General features: G+C 52.7%; 1 protein-coding gene across 1 annotated transcript in view; it reads right to left on the minus strand.

Moving 5' to 3' along the window:
- Positions 1-789: 789 nt before the first annotated feature.
- The window catches only part of MID2 (midline 2), a 117,757-nt gene continuing 98,539 nt past the window's right edge, over positions 790-20,007 (minus strand). Inside the window, exons 8-10 of the mRNA XM_074835509.1 lie at positions 16,046-16,207; positions 6,934-7,141; positions 790-4,322 (exon numbers count right to left, since the gene is read on the minus strand). Of these exons, the coding sequence (XP_074691610.1) occupies positions 3,920-4,322; positions 6,934-7,141; positions 16,046-16,207 (773 nt within the window). The 3' untranslated portion in view covers positions 790-3,919. The remainder of the gene's footprint in view (positions 4,323-6,933; positions 7,142-16,045; positions 16,208-20,007) is intronic.

Genomic DNA, 20,007 nt, shown 5'->3' on the forward strand with positions numbered 1-20,007 from the left:
TGTCATGGCCCATGCTCAGCCCCACCATGAGCTCAGTCCAGCACCACAGTGAAGGATGGGGTTAATTCCCCCAACCCTCGGACAGCTCTTGAGGCACTCGGGGGGTGCGAGCGGGACTTAGGCTCAAGGGCAGCAGAAACAAGGCTCCAGCAGTACCTGGCTGGCACTCAGAGATTTCCAGCAGTCCCTGTGGCCATCAAAGGCTCAGGAAAGGGAAGGCCGGAGCACTTGGTGTCCTGATGACCTGGACAATGTGCCTTTGCATGACATCCTCTGGGGGCTGACAGCAGGGTGTGGAATATTTACATGTACGGACTTTTTTAGATGGGGCTTTAGCATCCCATGTGACCTGCCACCCCCACAGGCTCTTAAGTCTGGTTTGCAGTCCAGGACAAGAAACGCTGCCATTGGATGGTACCACGTATTCCCCTACTCCTGTGGATGCACAGCCATATGTTTGTCAGGTCCCCCTGAACAAGTGTGACATGTAGCATCATACCTGGGGAGAGCAAACCCTCCCACCATCTCCTGCTGAGCTGCCCCATGGAGCGTACTGTGCTCTCAGGGGCCCTGCCAGCCAGGACTCCTCATCCCCATCCTGGGTTATAGTAAGTAAAGGCCTTTTCTTTTGTGTTGCTGATTTATTGCTACCCCCATGACTCGGTAATCCTGAGGTTCATGGTCTGCATCTTGTCAGAAGTTTGAAGAACGCCAACAGTGATTGCCAAAGAGAGCATCCCAGGGCCAGGGGTGTCACACATTGCACAATCTCCGCCACACACAGACATATCCAGTAATGTATATATATTATATTATATTTTATATATATATATATATACACATTAACAAAGAAGTTGCAAAAAAAACCCCAACAAAAAAGGGAAAAATCGTAACAGGAAGAACAACCCTCCCCCAAAACAAAACCGAAACAAGTATGTTACATATGGAAGAGGAGAGTCTGACGGGGTCGCACGGTAACCAGGAGTTCACCACATCCCAATCTATACAACGGAGTCACCAGGAGCAGAGGAGCCAGCAGCAGCACCCAGCCCCGCGGGAAGCCCCGGACTCCCCCACGGCCCCTCCACCCGTGTTCTGCCCCCCCGCAGGGCCGTGGGAATTGTGTTCATTCATAACCCCGGGCTGCCGAGCCCGCCGAGGCTCGAATTGGCTGCAACTGCTGCTGCGTCATCATACACCAGGCGGTTTTAACCAATGGGATCGCTCGCTCATGGGCTGTGGGCAAAGGCCGCCAAGCAGCAGTGGAGCATCATGTACAGAGCAGGGACCAGGGATGGGGCTGCTCCTCCCACCCTCCTGGTGACACCCGGGTGGGTTTTGCTTTTCCAAACCCAGGAGAGGAAGATGCGGGTGACTCGGAAAGGGCTCCCACGCCCAGAACTGCCCGCTCGGGGTGCGGGGCTCCCCTGGGCACGCAGCCACGCGAGCTCCCCGCTTCGTCCTCCTGCCTGGCCTCGGGTATGAGAGAGACGTGTGCGGCGGGGTAGGGGCATCCCACCGCGATTAGTGCAATTTCATCAGGTGCAAATGTCACATTAATGGCTCGTGTGCTCTGAGTTAATGGATGCGCTGAGTCCTCTATCAATAAGCCAGTCAAAGCGGTGCCGGTGCCAGTGGAAAGCTTGGCACCTGGATTGCAAATGCTAAAATCCATCTCCAGTGCTTGGGCGTTTGTTTGAGGCTGACACATTACGAGTGGCCCCAGATGGGACCAGCACACAGGGAAAGGACTTTCATGATAGCCCCATGCGGCTTTGAAAAAACATCCAACTGAAAATGGCAACTTATCCTCTTAAAATTAATTGTGTTTGTGTGCTTAGCTGTGGGGAATGGCAGACGTGACCCTGCTGCATCCCCACCCAGCGCTCTCGCATGCTGGGGCTAGAAGTAGTAAATAAAACCACTCGGGAGGGATGCACCACCCACCGCCAAGCACCATGGGAAAGCAGCCTGGATCAGAGGCAAAATCACCCTTGGCTTGGCAGTGCAGGTGGCAGATCCCTTCCCCTCAGGTGACACCCACCTCCCTTCCCACAGCCTCAGGTAGCCACTTACCAAAAATGTCAGCCAGGTAAAGCAGAGGGATGCTGTGCTGAGAAATAGGCTCTTTTTATACCCACGCTCCCTTGACAAAGCTATCGGCCTTGCAGCTGCCATCACCAGACTTAATGACAAGTGTCTCCCAGGCCAGGTCACTGGCGGGGGGCACCCACTTCTGGACATGGCCAACTGGCTCCAGTCAAGTTCAACCAGCCTGTGGTGCAGCCCTTGTGGGACAAGCCTCCAAGTGCTGTTACCCTGTCTGAACCGGCCACCTACCCCTCTAAGGCTGGGCTTTGAGGTAGTTCCCTATCAGCAAGGTCCAAAAAATAAAGGAAAAGGCTGGCAGAGCTAGGAGGTCCCAGGCTGACCTGACGGTCCCCATGCCATGCCACCGAGGCATCTGACAGCACCACATCCAGAGGAGAAAAAGGGGTTTTCAAACACCACAGACCAAAGCTCAAGCACCAGCCCGCCTTGGGCCACGGTGCTGCCTGACCTCCTGGCTTCCCCCGGCATCCCCACCACACCATGCTGCCTGCTGCAGGTGTGACGTGGACATCCGTATGCCCACCTGCCCCAAATCGTGCCATGGACTCTGGTTGCAGGTGCCTGCACTGGGTCTTTGCTCCCTGCGACACAGGGGCTGGTGTGCCTGGCCCAGCTCCTCCTGGCTTTTAAGGAAATGTGGAAACTGAAGCTTGGCCAGGGGACTCAGCGCTTGTGGTTACTGGGAGCACTGGTGGCAGCCAAAGAGCTCCCAGTAACTGGGGGCTGGAGCCCCTGGGATGGATTCAGTCCTTTGCCACAGAGCAAACAGGACAGCTCCACGCTCACACCACCATGGTGGAGAATAAACCAAGAGCCAGGACTTGGGGTCATAAATTGGTCCTAGGGCAGGACTTGACCATCTGCTCAGCATGGGGAGATGTGTCTTTTCTGCAGGGACATGAAACTAATGGAGGTCTATGTGGAGCTGCACGTGGTGGGGCAGAGCTGGCTGAACCTGGAATCTACCAAACCTCTGTGCCGGGGCGAGACGCTCCTCAGCTTTCTCCTTAAGGGTAGGGGCCTCCCTGACTCCTAGTGGGCTCCCAAAGGAGGAGACACAGTGGGGTTCGGGTCTGCAGCTGGCTGCCCTCCACCGTGGGACTGCAAGCCCAGCCAAGCACAGGGAACATGGCCAGCAGCAGCATGCATGTGGCCAGGAGAGGCAGCAGGACCGTCCTTCCCAGCGCTGCCTTCGTTCTCGCAGACCATCCACCACATAACCAACATCCACCACTCAACCAATGCCAGTGCTCACCAAGTGTGAGGGGTCCATGCAATTATCTACCACACCAGAGAAGCTGCCGAACTTCAGCCAAACAGAAAGTCCTCCCTGGAAAACGCTGCTCAGGTCCCACCCGGCTCTCGAGACAAGCTACCAATTGGCTCCAGAAAGCCAATCCCTACTTTTCCAACCTGCGCTTTGCAGGGACACACGGGACATCCCCCTGACCACAGCAGCGCCTCAGAAGGTCACCTGAAAACCCACCCCAGCCTTTTCAGCCCCCAGGGGAAAAGAAAACCATCCAGGTGACAATCCGCTTCGGGAGAGATCGGAGCACACCACCAAGGAGTTGCACAAGCTGCACTCGCACACAAGCGGAGCTCGCCAACAGGAGTTTATTTTCAGCTGCGGTTAGAGGTTCTTCCTCTTTTCCCCTTAAAAAAAAATATTGAGCTGCGTGTGGGAAGGTGCTCACTCGCTGGAGCGTTACGGCTGCATGGTGGCTCTCCGGCACGCCGACTCCGACCGCCGGCACCCACCAGCATCGCTGGTGCCACCACGGGGCACGGGCAGGGCTAGGGCAACCTAGTGACAGGCTTTCATCCCTGATACGTACGGGGACTCCTGGGGCCTGCAGTTACACTCCTGCTGCTCTGGGTAATCTATGAAGTCCGGGGCGGGCAGACCCGAGAGGATCATCAAGGATTTGTTCCAGATGGTAAAGGTTGGACACACCGGTAGAATGAAGGAGACTTCAAATGTGTGGAGGTGGAGGGAGTTGGCTGGGTCGTAGAAGGAGAGCGTGTTGTTGTCATAATCCAGGAGGACGCCGAGGCGCTTCATCTGCGGGTGGACCTCCACCAGCATCTCCTTGTTGTTGTGCCTCACCACAAAGTTGTTGTTGCAGCGGGAGAAGACCCAAGATGAGGAGTTCTTCCCGATCCACTCGTTTTTGGGGGCCGACTTGTAAGCCACACCGATGGCATACCTGCAAGAGAGCAGAAGCTTTGCTGAGCAGCGCCCAGCCTCAGCACAGGACGAAATCAGCCCTGACAGCTGCTGGCACCCCATGCTTTGAAAGTCCATTTGACTGTGGAAGCAGCACGGCAACAGCTTTACATAAGAGAAAAGTCACTTGCAGAGGCTTGGCTGGGGAAAAGCATCACTCCCTCCCCATGCAACCTCCTGCTGCCAACAGGGCAAGAGGAAGAGGTGACACAGCTGGGTGCTTGCAGCAGGAACTGTCTATTTTAGCCCCATTGTGCTGCACAAGCACTTTAACAATGCAGCAGCTTGATAATGCTGCTGTAATGCCTCCTGGCTCAGCTCAGTAGCAGAGGCTTTCTGGGGATCTGCCTGGTAGGGGCTTTCTCATAATAAACCCCAATTGTTTCACTTCTAAGTGTGCCTTGTGTGAAGGCATTTTTCAGCCCGGGGGGTGGATGGGAGGCTCAGCCCGATGGGAGTGAGCACTGGGAATGGTTTCTGAGCCAGGGCTGCTGCTGTGTTTGCTCCTTGAGCCCCCCTTGCCCAACAGAGAGGGGAGACAGGCACCCCCAGAAACCAGAGCCAGCTCTCTGGTGCAGGGAGAGGGGTTTCCTCTGTTAAGGACCCCTGAGCATCAGTTCTGGTGTTCTGCCTCAGGCAGCAGCTGCAAGCACAGAGGTCAGGAAAAGGCAAGAAGTGACACCCCTCTCCTCCAAACCCCCAGGACAAAAAGCTCCAGATCTGCTCCCCCTGCCACTGCAGAGCAGAGCTGCCAGCCCACTGCGAGACCTTCCCTCCTGGCTATGCCTGAGGCCCCTGGGAGAAGAGCTTCATTTCCCTGTAGTCATGTGTTAGGAGGCATGAAGAGAGCGTGTGCTGTGGCTCTTTGGCTTTTGACTGCTGCCACTCGCTGTTCTCAAAACCCCTCTGGTCAGTTGGAAGAACCAGCAAGCTTTGGTCAAGGGCAACCTTGCTGTGAACCTCACCAAGACACAGGGCTCCAGGCTCGCTCTGAGTCACAGCCACAGCCAACTCAATTAGCTGCCTTCCAGCACACAGCCGTGCTTGTTCTCCACCTGAACGCACCCCTTTCCACAGCCCGAGGAGCTGCTATATATTTGAAAGCTATTTCCTCCTCTGAAGGTCTTGCAGTATTTGGTCATCAGCAAAACAACACCTGGAACAGATCCATTTCTAAGAACAGCTCCAGATATAATTATTGCTTGAGAAACAACTCACAAATCAAGTTGCTAAAGTCAGAAACTGCCTTTTAATGAAAGGTGCGCTAGCTTGCATCCCTGACTTGTCCCTTCCGCTGCTGCCCAGATGTGTTTTGCAGGCAGGGGCTTGGGCTTGAGGGCAAGTCTGGGCTGGGGGTGCCTGCTGAGATGCAGTAGGGAGGTGCTGTGGGGTCAAGGATGCTCCTTGCCACTACTGGGAGCGAGAAGCTGTACTTGGTGCCGTGCTCCTGTGCAAGTATCTCTGACAAGGGCGCTGGGGAGAAGTGAGGCAGCAGGCTGCTGGGGAGGAGTGGGGCTAAAGCAATCCCCATCCTTGTAGCCCGTGGGAATGCTGCCTTCATCTCCCATGAAGCACAGGGAGGCTTGGCTCTCACCCTCCCACTCTCACAGCATTCACCCACAGAGCCTGGAAACCTCAGCTGAGAGCAATCACTGCAGAGGAGGGGCTGCATCCAGGGCTGCCATTGCTCCTGGTGCTCCACCAAGCCTGGTGGCCTTCAGCAGATGCCAAGGTGCTCCAAGGTGGGGACAAAGCCCTGCATTGCTGCTGATGGAAGGGAGACATGGACTTGCCCTCCCTCAAGAGAAGCAGCTTGTGGGAATGAAGGCAGCCTCTCTTGAGGCAGAGCAGGGAGCACAGGGTGATGGGAGAGCAAATGGTGAGTGAAGCATCACCCTCTGCTTTGCCCACCCAGCCCTTTGCTATCACAGAGCAGAGATGTACGTCCCTATGAGCTGAAGAACCTGCTGCTTGGGATGGTTTCTCCTGCCAGCCTGCAATGCTGGGGTATGAATATAGGGTGAAATATAGTGAAGCAGGCATGGGACAGGCTTCCCCTGAGCTCCCTGCCCTCACAGAGTATTCCAGTGGCTTGCCAGGCCTTTGCAAACTTCCCCTGGAGACATCCCTGTTTCCTCTGCTTAGTCATGGTCCCCCTCTGCTTAGCCTTCCACCTCAGACTTTATAACTACATCTGGCCCAGCTAAGTGGGACCTTGCATGAGACAGTCCAGGGGAGGGCACTGCACATAGGAAAACCAGCAGATTTAAAGCTCTGTGGCACTTCTGCCCTGACATAGAGGTGAGATTTGAGACCTGGCAGGCATTAGCAGGTTCAGCAGGTGAGGGAAATGAAGATACAAGCTTCCCCTTTGCAGCCGGACTGGATCAGACCCAAAGGATTCTGGCAGAGAGGAGAAACTCATAAACCTCTTGAAAGCCACAGCCACCCAGATTTAAGGTCTCAACCACCTCCCTGCTCATAAGCAGTCCTGCCAAAACCCTGGCCTTTAACCCTAGCGTGTCCCACAACATCTCTGGGGGAATCTGAAGGTCTCTAGGAGAGGGAGGAAAGACAACAGTGCTGCCTACCAGGTCGAGGATCCCACCACCACCTCCCAGTAGTGGCAGCCGCTGTCAATGAAGATGTTGCCTGCCGCACCATAGCATCCTGTCCCACTGAACCTCTCAGGCGTGTGGCTCTTCTTCAAGGAGCTCTCGTCCTTCTCCATCTGCAGCCCATCATTGGAGATCTTCAACTTCTTGTGAGCCATCTTGGGGTCCAGCTTAAAAGGCTGACCTGTTAGAAGACAACACATGGATTAGGATTTATGTTTGTTACCATCATCGTGCAGGCAGAACATGGTGGTAAACATCTGCCCCAGGCTCTCTGGAGATCCTTTGGGAGCCAAAGGTTCCCCCACCAGCCAAGGACACTGGATTATAGATGCCCAGCAAGATGCCAAGGCACATCCACATGCCTTCTGCATACATTGTCATGGGCTGATCCGTCAGCCGTTGGTCCCTGTGCTGCTCCCATGCCCCCAGTGTGTGCAGCAGCTTCCCCACTCCTGCTGGAAGTAGAAAGCAAGTCACTGCTGCCCATGTCTGCAAGCAAACCACCACCCCAGGCATCGCCAGTGAGACAGAGGGGAGCAGGGATGAGAGCAACACCTGCACTTTGGGCTTCTTCCCCAGCTCAGGAATCACTCACATTCCCGGACCAAACAGAGGGAAAGGAGGTGAAACTTGAAAATGCAGAGAGAAATGAGCTGCAGGGAGTGAGGTCTCAGAGCAGCCAGGCTGGGCACCACAGCATGTCAGGCAGGGCCATGTTGTCCTGGCAGGGATCCTTAAGTGAGAGGCTGGGGAACGTCCAGGGTCCCCTATTGCACATTGCCCCCTTCCAGTGCCTCATTCCCCATCAGAGCAACTCCCTTTTGTCTTCTGTTAATGATGTAAAATGTGGCAGAAGCAGGGGGGATGTTTCCAGGTAATGGAAATGGCACTGAAGATGCCATCAAGATGCACTGCGAACCAAACCTAGGCAGGGCATGCAGCCTGAATTCCTGAACAGATCCATACTCTATTAGCAATAATGAGAGTTACATGAGCACAGGGAAGGGAGAACAGACCCTTAAGTGCTGGTATAACAATACTGAATCACAGAAGTAGTACTGCAGCATCAAGCATGTCCCCGAATCCCCATCAGCAGCTGATGCAGACTGCTCCCCGTAGCGCACAGGCTGCTATTACATGCTACAGGAAGCACGCCCGAGGATTTTCAGTGCTTCTCTGCTGCCAAACAAGGTCTCACCGCTTGGAGAAGAGAGTCTGGGCTGTGCACGCAGCAGTGGAAGCAAATCAAAGGCATCAGGTCCAGCCCGTGTTTAGCAGAGGCTGGAAGGGAGGTGTGAGCACAGGGCCAGCCAGCGAGTGCACGCCCCGGGGCTTCCTCTGCAATTAACAGAATTGAGTTTGATGGATTTTTCAGATCTTTAATGCTGGCTTGAAACCCAACTGCAAATCCTTTGTAACGTTACCAGCACACAGAAAGCTAAACTGTTTCCTAATTGACACACACTGGCTGTCCTGCTTGCTTTGATAAAACTCTCCTGAAGAGCCGCAAGGCCAGGGAACATCTGCCCTCCATTGCGTCAATAAACACCATCTCTTCTGGGCACCAGCTTCACAACACATTCAACAGTGAGCACTAAGGATTTCTTTGGAAGGCTCCAATTTTTGGTGCCATGCAGCCTCGCTGCAAAACCAGCCCTCACTGGCTCCTGAGTCCAGGTCTTGTGCATGCACGGACACAGGTGGGGATGGGGTCAGAAAAACACTGGCAAACACACTTATTCAGTATGCAGGGTCAGGGGATTTGGTGCACCTCCTGCTTGGGCTGCTCATGGGCAGCCCTGCCAGCAATGCCCAGGTTGATGCCCAGCCCCTGAATCCCCCACTGCCCTGCCAGAGCGTCTCTTCTGAGACAGGTTTAGCTTTTGTGGGGGGCTGGAATTCACAGTCCCTTTTGCTTCAATGCTTTTTTTCCTCATTTACTAATTTAGGGTCATTTTAAGACCAGGTGTGGAAAGGAGAAGCCAGAAGTTGCATTTTGAGAAGCCTGAAACAAAGGCCTCCATTTTGGGGCAGCAAAGGGAGAAGGGCAGCTCATCTGGGGAGCCTCTCCGCTCCCTGCTCCACCATTTTCCCATCACTCTCTTTGCTCTTGGTTCAGGACAGACTTTGGCTTCCCTGTACAGCACCATTTTTTTGGTACAGCTATATGAGTTTGTTCAGCCCTGAGGATCTTCTGGTCCACCCTCACATGGTCACAAGCTTTGGGCACAGACTGTGCCTCAGTTTGCCCCTTTGTACAACACAGGAGCATCCCTGGGGGTGCTGAGGGCTGGTGATCGACCCTTTCTGGCTGCTGCTGCAAAAGAAAAGCTACTCTGGGAAACTGCTGCTCCATCCCTGCACCCTCCTATGGGGAGTACAGCACCCATCCCCAGGGGGGCGGCAGCAGGGAGCCCCACCAAGCCCACAGGGACCATGCCATCAGGAAGGGGCTGAGTGGGGGACAGTGGGGTCCCACGAGAGCAGTGGGTTTTCCTACAGAGAGTATCAGCAGGGGTGGAAACACTGCACCAAACATCTCTGCAATAATCTGTCTGATAGCGTTGATGACAATGTGTGACTGATGAAGGCACCAGGTGGCTGTGGCAGGAGCCAGCTCTCCCAAGTCACCAAGCCCAGCCGGGGACACTGGCAAGCGTGTGTTCTGCTCCGCTGCAGCCCCTCACCGCTGGCACCAGTGTGGAGCCCGAGGGGGCGGGGGGCGTGGGACCGCACGTTAGCAACTGCTGCATAATGCAGAAAGAGCAGGCATAAAATTAAATTGCACATGCAAGTTAATTCTGGTGCTTTTTAAATCCTGTGCTCTTGGCTTTGCAAATCTAATGGTGGTTTGTTCTTTTTCTCCCCAGAGGTTTTTCCATCTGTAATTCCCTATTTTGTTCTTAAAGGGAACTGCAAAGAGGAGTCCCGATACATTATCAGCTGCATGTGAACCCACATAGAATCACAGAATCACAGAATGGTTTGGGTTGGAAAGGACCTTAAAGATCATCTAGTTCCAACCCTCCTGCCATGGGCAGGGACACATCAACAGCACAGCTGAGCTAAAGCAGCTGCTGAGCAGCAGTGACAGCAATCTCCTTTCCACAGGACAGAAAAAAATCCCCCATGCTCTGCCCCAGCAGGTAACCCCGTGCGGGGCACACACTGGCTTTCTGCAGAGCAGGGCAGCTGGGACCGTCACACCAGGGCCCTCAGCGCAGCTCTGGTTATAGATCTACTGTCACAATGTATAGGTCCTCCTGCAGTGGGGGCTTGTTCGGGGGCCGGGCACGCTTCCCATGCTCACAGCATCGCTCACAGCCCTGCCTGTGCTCCTCTGGGCTGGCAGGGATGTGACAGCACTGGGACACAGGTTATGCAGAAGCTAGACCAAACCTGGGTGATCTCCCCAGCGCTCCCCTGTCGCCTGCTTCCAAATTCCAAAGCACAGACTTCACCTGACCTCCTTATTTTTCAATTATTTCCCTCTAGAAGCTCCCAGACTATCCCTGTTCTTGCAAACAAAACCCCAAGATATTGCAAAGAAGCAAACTGAGTTCTAGTGGTTTTTGTCACTATGGGTTTTCATGCAAGATACACTAAAGGACATATAGATACTGGATAGGATTTCTATAGGGATTCGTCTACTTTAGCACAAAGCAAACCAAACAGGGCAGCTGCAGCAAAACACTTTAAATAAGTGCAGACAACATAAAATCCAGGCTTTGGTACCTGGAGCGTCCCTGGCCTGGCTCAGGGGAAGGTGCTGTGGTGCACAACGAGCTGTGCACTCCTGCAAGCTCCCGTTTTCAGCTACAGACACTGAGTCTCAGTGAGGAGAAATGCACGTGCCAATGCTTTGTAGCGAGGGGGTTTCCAAGCCGGGGCTAGGAACCATTGCAAACAGCCAGCAGCATTAGCTACAGCAAGGCTGGAGAGCTTTCAAGTGTGACCCCATAATGGAGCTCATCCGTGCTGCTCTCTGATACCTGATGGTAGCTCGCGTTGATTCTCCTCAGAGCCCAATTTGCTAGATAATTGAGTTGAGAGGCCTGAAAGTAAAGCTGCAAATTGGGAGTGACCTGCCCCCTCCTTTCCTCTAGCTATTTTAATATTTCTGTAGCTATCTTTTTCCAGCAGTAATGCAAAGAGACAAGCTCTGAGGAAGTGAGGTATAAAAATACTCGACTCCTTCATATGAGAGGCAGTCACAGCCCTTTTTACGAAGACGACCCCCTGTTAAGGTCAGTGTGAACTGGAGTCCAGCCCTTGTTGCTGGTTTGTGCTGGCACATCCTGACCCAAGGGCTAGAGTAATGTCTGCAGGCAGCATGCTGTGATGACCAAGATGAGACTTAAAAAGCACACAGGCTGGGTTGCAAAATCTTGCTCGGAACAGAGGACATTTCAGAGGACACAGTGGATGCCTGCTCCCATCTGACCCCCCTTCCCAAAATCCACCCTGGCACTGGGAAACAACACGGATTTCACAGACTCTCAATGGCCCCAACCTCAGCTGTCTCAAATCCCCGGCATGTGAGCCCAGCAGGGTCCCTGCACCATGCACCCCAAACGGTGCTGTGCTGGACAAGGGGGGCTGTGGGGAGATGCTGGAGGATTCATGACTTGAGGACAGCATGACTGGAAGAAGCAGAGGTCCCCTGCCATGGGGCAGCTGGTGGCAGCGGGGTCCAGCCACCACTGGAGAGCCCAGCCAGGTGAGGGGGCTGTCCCACAGCTGCGGGATGCTGCCAGCACCCCACCCACATCCCCATCCTGCAGGCAGCACAAAGCAGAGGTGAAGGGAGAGGAGAGCATTACATTTTTCACAGGCAAGGGAAGACAAATCAAGAGAAAATAATTGCTTGATGCTGCCAGGCTGTTGTCCAGGCTCCCCACCACGAGAGGGACACTGCTATGCAATGTTTTTGGGGTGTGGGGGGGGCTTCAACTGCACGAGATGGAGCACGGGCAGCGCAGCCTTCACGGACCCGCTCCCTGCCCAAAGCCTCCATCACCTTCCCCTTTGCTCTCAGGTTACTGCACCTCTTCAGCCCACCCCCAGCCCCCCCGGCAAAGAGCTGCGAGTGATGGTGGTTCCTCCCGTCAAGTTTTTATTAACGTATACATCCTGGGCCAGTCACTCAGATAACTTTTATCTCACAAATTCAGCTTGCTGGAATATTCCCTATAGCCTTTCACTGATTCATCCATGGCACCTGCATGGGGCTTGAGAGCTGTGGGAAACCAGCCAGCTCTGAGGCTGGACACAGCAAGCTGCACCCTCTGGGGTGTTTATCAGCTTAATTATACTTCCCTTCCGCAAAAAGTCTTGAGTGCTGCAGTAGCTGAGCAGAGAGGAGGAAATCCTGGCTGGCCTTGGGAGTGCAGGAGCAAAGAGGGAGGAGGGGGCAGCCAACATTGCCGCTAGGAAAATGTTCAAGGTTAATTAAGCAGGTCAGTGGTGTGCCGGGAATGGAGATGGGCAGAGGGGAGGTCCTGGCTGGTGGGAGCCTGCACTGCCGGCCTGCAGGACTCCCGGCATCTGCCCAGCTCCCCTGGACCTCAGAGAGCTTCTGCCACCCATCGAGATGAGCAGATGCACCGGCTCTGGATGTTCCCCTTGCTCCCGGGAATAGGTGCATGAGGGAGGACGGTGCACAGGAGGCTCACTCATCCTGGCTGCATATATGAATACTTAGTTTTCTATCTACCTCAGCAGTAGTCTGTCTGCAGGACAAGAGCTGTTAATGGGGCAGCTACGCCGTCAGATTTTCTTTTCTTGATGCTTCATGGAAGGAAGCAATTATGGTGAAGCCCAGCAGGTCCTGCTAACCAAGCCAGCTCCAGCGTGTCAAAAAAGCCATCCACAGGGACAGCCAAGACAGGACTACGTGTTGGTTTACATAAAAGCTACAGAAATAAATGGACCAAGATCCCCCAGAAGCAAGAGAACACCTCCGACACCCAGCTGAACAGATGAGGAGCAGCAAGCCCGTGCTGTCAGGGGGGTCGGTGTCGCAGTACCGCTGGTGCAGCACCGGCCCAGCCCGTGCCCTGCTCCTCCCACTGTGAGGACAAGGCACAGGGCAGAGCAGAGCAGATAGTTTGGCTGAAAACATGCTGCAGAGAGAAAGGCAGGGATGGATATGCACTCCCGCTCTCAAGAAATGAGCTCTGTCCTCATTGCAGATGTTCACCACAGTCTGCCCAGCAAAAAAAAGCAAACCGAACCACAGTAACACACTGTCAGCCCTTCTTGCTCTTCTCTTCTTCCTCTCTGCCCACAGCAGCAATGTCCCTGCTCTGACCAGATACCTAAGATGCCACCTGTGGCTCATATGCGGAAGTATCCACGTACAAAACCTGGTGGGGACCTGTGACTGTGCAGCTGAACTATCAACCTGATCCATAAGCCCTCAGCCAGCTGCCCCGCGGTCAGAAGCAAACAAGCTGAAGGCGGCTGTGGGCCACAGGACACCTCGCAGAGTGAGCTTGACAGCAGTGATTACTGTCCTCCCATCAGACATCACCTCGAGGAAGCAAAGCTGCAGGACTGTAATGTTGAGTTGTCAAGTCACAGGAAAGCAATAAATTCATCCAACCCTATGAATCTTCCAGCAGACTCCCTGTTGCACCACTTGCTGAGGGATCATCCCGCTCCTTAGAAAGCATCTGCACTAACATGGTCTTGATGCTAACAGGGACCTCATAGACTGTCGCTCAGGCAGCAAACTTGTGCTGCAGCAAACCCAGCCCTCCGGATGAGATCCGACTGCTGTTTCAGATGAGATGCAGATGTGAGCCACCCCATACAACCCAGGAGGTCTCACCAAGAGATGCATAAAACAGGAAGAGACAGAAATGTGAGTGAGAACAAGACCAGTCTGCAATGGTCAAGGTAAGGACTGTAAAAACCACCTTCCCTGCACTTTATTTACTACCAGAGCTGGGACCTGTCCCTGTATTCTGGCACTTTCATCCACTTTTGGACACTTGTTAATAAATAAGACCTACTCAGGCCCAGACTCAGCAAAGGAAGGAAGGTTTTTCTCTGTTACTAAACCAAAACTATTCCTCCAAGCTCTTCTGTTCTGGCAGTTTGGGAACACAGATTTAGTGTGCACTGACAGCACTGATGCTGCAGAAATCAATACATGTCCTGACACTGATCTTCTGATGATGAAGGAATCTTTCCAAACATCACTTCAGGAGCAGAAAGAGGGCTGTGAAATATGCTAATTGGCCCATCTCCTTGTTGAGCTGCTGATATTTCCACCAAGGTTACAGCAGTTGAAAAGTGTGCACTATCTTCTAATCGCCCACTTGAAAAGGAGAAAACCCTGTTGCCACATAACAACAAATACAGACAGGAGAAACGGCCAGCGAGGATGTGCTGGGGATGCAGCACAAAGCGGTGGCACCTTCAGCCAGCACCACCCTGATGATGAGCAGTGAACACCCCAAAGGAGCCCTTGTACACTGAGACTGGCCACAGAAAGAAAACATATAAATAATATTCTATACATATATATTGCTAAATCAAACATTCAGAAGTTTCCCTAAACACTTTTCATGGGCTACAGATAAACACCGAACCAGCAGTGGAAAGGGATGCATGCCCATTAAAGCCATGTGCCTCTCCTTCCCATCGCCCAAGCATGAGGCACTGGGATAGGTTCCTTGGTCATTTGGTCATGTGGAAGGAGATCCCGGCACATGCAAAACTATGGTCATCCATCATAATTTGTGCAGCGCTTCAGGTGAGGCTTGCTTGAGACTTTAAACATGCAAGAAGCTGCTGCAGACACATCCCTGCAACAAGGGGAGTTCAAAACTTGATTGGGTTTTTATTTAATCTACTAAATCGAGTTCATCTCCGAAGAGGAGCTCTTAGCAGCATGCTGGCATCTCTGATGACTGACAGTTAAAAAAACAAAAGAGCTAGCCCCATCCCCTGGGAGCAGCTACTGAAGCAAACCGCCCTCGCTCCCCCCCTGCGCTGCTCTGTCACAGCATTGCTCTCGGCTTGTCAAGCCACTCATTTCTTATTTCCAGAGCGAGCACCTTTCAAAGCACAGGGAAGCACTTAAAAACAGCAACTGCAGGAGGGATACATTTTTAATAAACAAGGCAGAACTAGATAGGAGTTTGCTTCTCAGCAGCTTCCCTCCAGCCCCACCACTATACTGCCTTTACTTAATTTCATTTGGTTTAAAGTCGCGCAGAGAAAATGAGGAGGCGGAGGCAATAAATCATCTCAAAAGCCTAGTCAAAGCAGGAGCAATTGCAATGTTGGGAAAGGAAACACAAGGGAGGGCTGCACTCTCCGGGGCCGGGCAGAGACAGCTCAATGAGCATCTGAGAGACACAGCCACGGACCAAGCAGCTGTGGGCAGAAGCCTGGGGAGCCAACTTACTTTCAAGAGGAAAAGGCTTCCCTCCTCCCACTGCAAATGCAGAAACCCACTCCTTGCCAGGACGGCTCCAGCTCTGCTACTCTCTGATTTTTGATCGAAGCTCACTCTGATTTCCCTAAACATATTTATCCCTCCTTGGCCATCCCCGGGGTGATGTGAAGTGCAACTTCTTTTCTGCTTTGCTTGTGGCTGTAAAGCCCCATCTACTACCACACAGACACTTTTCAGTCTCCTTATGGTGCTCCAGAATTGCAGCCCTCTGTGAGCAAAGCCACGCACAAACACACAATTGCCCTAGGACTCCATACATCAGCCCCAAAAAGCCCAGTGATGTAAAGTGACCAGAAAGATGGACCTTCATGATCTCCTAAAATTCCAGCTGCCCCAGGGACCCATAGGGATGGATGCTGACAGGAGCACAGAGCTGATGGGAGCCCCAGGGGTAATGGGGTAGCAGGACACCATCCCTTGAGGCAGGGAAGGAGCTGAGACACTGAGTAAGATGGGCATGTTAAATAATTTAAATAACCCGGGCGTCTCCATCACCCTGCCAGCAACTGTGGGCTCACAGAGAGCGGCTCAGCTGTACCCCTTTGGGCTTGAGAGCCGATAAAGCTGCTCTCCCACCACCCACCAAGACAGGGCGAGCGCCCAGGCACGTACTGTTTGTCTTGAGCCTGGCGGGTTCGCTGTTTCGGCTGCCCGCCTGGTTTATGGCCTTGACGAGGAAGATGTAGCGGGTGCCGCTCTGGAGCCCGTGGACGGTGTAGTGGTTCTGCTTGATGTTGGGAACAATCATCCAGCTGTCCATGGAGTTGTAGAGACCTGCGGTACAGGAGAATTAGGGAAAGATTTATTCACAGGAAAGGACAGAACACAAAGACCACGTGCTGCAAACGCAGAGCTTACCGACCACTCATCCCCCAGGCTGATTTACTGCCTGCCTAGGAGTTAAGAGCACCTGTAGGAAAATTTCCATCCATGATAAACCTCAGCAACTCAAAGAGCCTTTTTTATTATCACATGAAGTCAGTGATTGGTAAGGCAAAGCCAGGGGTGGGGTGCTGGCACCTCAAGATGCCACCATGGGAAGTGATGGGGAAAGGGTGCAGAGGAAGAGGAATTAAATCGGTGGCACCTTCCAGCCAGGGCAGATGGCACAGGCAGCTGCCAGTGCCTAGGAGAAGGTGGTGCCTGCCATCATCCTCTCTCCTTTCTTTGCTCTTGCAGGACAACCTCCCTGCTGCTCTGGGAGCTGCAATATGCAATGCTGGCAGCAGGAAGGGACACATTTGCACCCTAATCTTTCTCCTGCACAGCGCTCAGTGCTCTGGGGTGGGAAGCAAAAATCCATCTCCAAGGGATGCTGATGCTTCAGCTCCCTGTGTAGACTGGTCTGCGAAGTGGTTCAAAGAAAATTACAGCTCCCAGTGAAGGGAGCAGGGTCCGGATGCTTGGAAAACATTCAGAAGCCTCAATTCTTTCTGGAAATGGAAAGAAATTAAGAACCCAAAGACCTTGGAGGCGCTAAGACCTAATGCTGCAGCGGTTCGTGCTGCCAGAGCTGCAGGGCCAAGCATGTACAGAAAATGTAGTGTTGTATCTAAGGTGGGATGGCACAGTGCTTCAAGCAAGGAGAAAAGCCCTACATGGTGCCACAGATGCTGTTACTGCCACTGGCACAGCTGGGGTGAGAATAACCTGCAGACTGCACAAGTACCTTGAGCAGCCAGTGCTGGGGGAAAAGGATGCTGCTGGTTTCAGGAGCAACCTCCAGCGCTGGCACCAACGGGCTGGGGGTAGCGAGTGCTCAGGACCACCCGTTGCAGCACACAGCAGCTCTGGGCTCTCAGAAAACAGCTTTAGGGCAGCTATCACAACACAGGACTCTTGCTTTAAACCCAAAGAAGAATAAGGAGGAAGCTCAGAAGCAGTAGCTGGAGGTTTCTCAGATCCAACGGGTCTGGAGGCGAAGGGCAAGACAATACGTGAGGAGTGGGTTGTGAATTAAGGGTGACTGGAGGAGGGATTTTAGCCTCCTATCATCAGCATATGTGTGCATGGCTGGAAGGCAGGAGCCTGGAAAACGCTCCACACCTTCTCTTTTAAGGCTTACATTGGGGTGTTTATTTATCTCCAGTGGCTTGCTCAGCCGGAGGACAAGGGCAGGTTGCAGTCATTGTCAGCCTGGATTTGGTTTAAAATATACGTGGAAATGGCCTAGGGGAGCAGAGCAATGTTATTTGAAGTAGAAAATAAAACAGATGTGATACCAATTGCATCCTACATGCAGAGCTGCTTTCATCAGCCAAGCACTGGTAGGTGTTATCTCCCTGCGGACAAGGACCAGCTTTGGATCCTTCATTGGAAAGGACAAGGTGGCTGAGAGACAACAGTCCAGGAATGATTTGGCTTCCCAAGCTGGTTTCTTTCCCAAACAAACCAAGAAGGCGTTGGCCTTGAAGACTGGGGGCTTCTATCCTTGCCAAACTTAAAGAAAATCCTTTTTATTGCAGCTTTTGTCATCCATAAAAATGTCTGACTCCAGCCAAGCTCTTGGCTTTAAAGAGAGCATGAAGGGGATGGTTTCCACAGGCCAACTGTGTGCTCTTTGAGAAGGTATTTCCTTTCATGGGAAGCCTCCTTGTGCTCCAGCTAGGTGAGCCCTAGCACACTATTTCCAGTGTCTCTTCATGCATGAGTTCAGCCAGGACTCAAACGCTCTCATCACCCAGACCTGACTGTGTTATTTCAAGTGACAATATATTATTCATTTTCTCCTCTGAGATGTTAACTGATGTTTTCTTTACTCCTTTTATGAAGAGCTACCAAAGACGGCCAAGGAAGGCATTCCTGACGTGTGCTCCTCTGGGCTTTCTTCCAGAGCTGCCCCTGCTGTTCATCACCCCTGCGGTTTCCATAGCCCCCACCTTCCTAACGCCTGTGCCAAACCCACACAGCCCCCCAAAGTGGGTAGGTGACTAATTCCCAGATCGGAGTCCAAGCCACGTGCCCAAAGTGGTGTATGGGCAGAGGTGGGAGCCAGACCCTTCCCAGAGGGGCGCCAGCACAGCCCCAGGGTAAGGGCACAAGTTGCAGCGGGGGAAATCCTGGTTAGATAAGGAAAAAATTATTCTAGCTGAAGGTGGGGAAGCACCAGAGCAGGACCCTGAAAGCTGGGGAGCCTCCATCCTTGGAGATGGTCAGTGCTCAAGAAGCAAGACCTGAGCAATCTGACCGAGCTCTAAGTCAGCCCGGCTTATGTAGAGTTGGTGCAGAGACCTTCAGGTGTCCCTCCCCAGCTGAACAATTCGGTGATACCAGCATGGGCCACGTTTGTTCCTCAGTTGGCAGGTGCAGGGGAGATGGAGACTGGTGGCCATCTAAGAACAGAGCCAGAGAGGTTGCTGAGCTCTCCCAGGCTTTCAGAGAAGAACAGAACTCTGGAGACATGTTGTGGCTGGCGGAGCAGAGGAAAACTGAGCAGGGAAATCTAGCTGCTGTAGCACTGGGTACCCATAGTTAACCTCTGACTGAGAGGAAATAAATCCTCTTGTTTTCCAAAATGAGGGCAAAGGCTGGGGATGCAAGTTTAATCAGCTTTGAAAGTTGAAAGCAGTAACTTTCTCTGGCAGCTTCCTGCATATTTTAAACTGCACTTAACAGCCTTCCTGTGCCATGACACTGTGCTTTCAGAACTGATGTCTTCCTGACCAGTGAGATAAACTGACAACAGCCAAAAAGTTCACTATGAAGCATTTTGTCAGCACTTCCTACAATGGTAAGTGCTACTAAGGAAAACCAGGAATAAAACTTTCTTGCACGAGCCATGCTGTGGGGATGCTGTGCTCTTCCAAAGCACTACTTCAGGACGGACAAGCTGGAAGCGCTATTTTTGTTCTCCCATTACAACATCCATATTTTTTTCTCATTTGAAACAAGCAGTTTCCCTGGACTCTCTCCCGTAACGGAGTCCACATTTCCTTCAGGATGCAAACCCCCTCTAATTTTTTAAAAAGGGCAGTGTTATGAGAAATAGTAACACGTAGGTATTTCTGATACCTCAAGGACTCACCAGGCACCGAAAGGAACAAACCAGTGCTGCTGAGACTGGCAAACAGTCCTTGGTGTAATGGCTGAAGTGCTCCTCTCCTTCCTCTGTACCTCTGTGGAAACCTGAAGAACCCCCTTTCCTGTGAGGACAATCAAGCCAGCTTTTTCTTTTTTTTCAAATAAACCTTCTTGACAACAAACAAGATGGAAGATGAAGTGGCTCCTGCAGATGTGACGAATCTGTCCTTGGTGGGGGTCACAGTTTCCAGCCCTGGCTTTTTCAACCTGCAGTTTACTAGCTCTCCCTAATGATAAGCCATGGTGCTAGAAAGCTCAGAGTCTGAGTCTCTTTTGATCAATTTAGATGCAGGGGGAGGAAATTAGACATTCGGCACATTCCTTTTGTTTTAATCCCCAGGCAATTTCTGGCTCATTTTATCTTCAAGCCTTCAGCTGATTCGGGATGTCTGATGAACTCTGCCTGGCTAATATTAGAGCAAAACTCCAGCCCTGCTATCAGATGTGGCGGTTCGAAGGGGTAGGTACAACCACCTGAAGCCTCAGCACGGCTG

The sequence above is a fragment of the Strix aluco genome, chromosome 10, assembly GCF_031877795.1.
Source record: "Strix aluco isolate bStrAlu1 chromosome 10, bStrAlu1.hap1, whole genome shotgun sequence".
In the NCBI taxonomy this organism is placed as follows: Eukaryota; Metazoa; Chordata; class Aves; order Strigiformes; family Strigidae; genus Strix; species Strix aluco.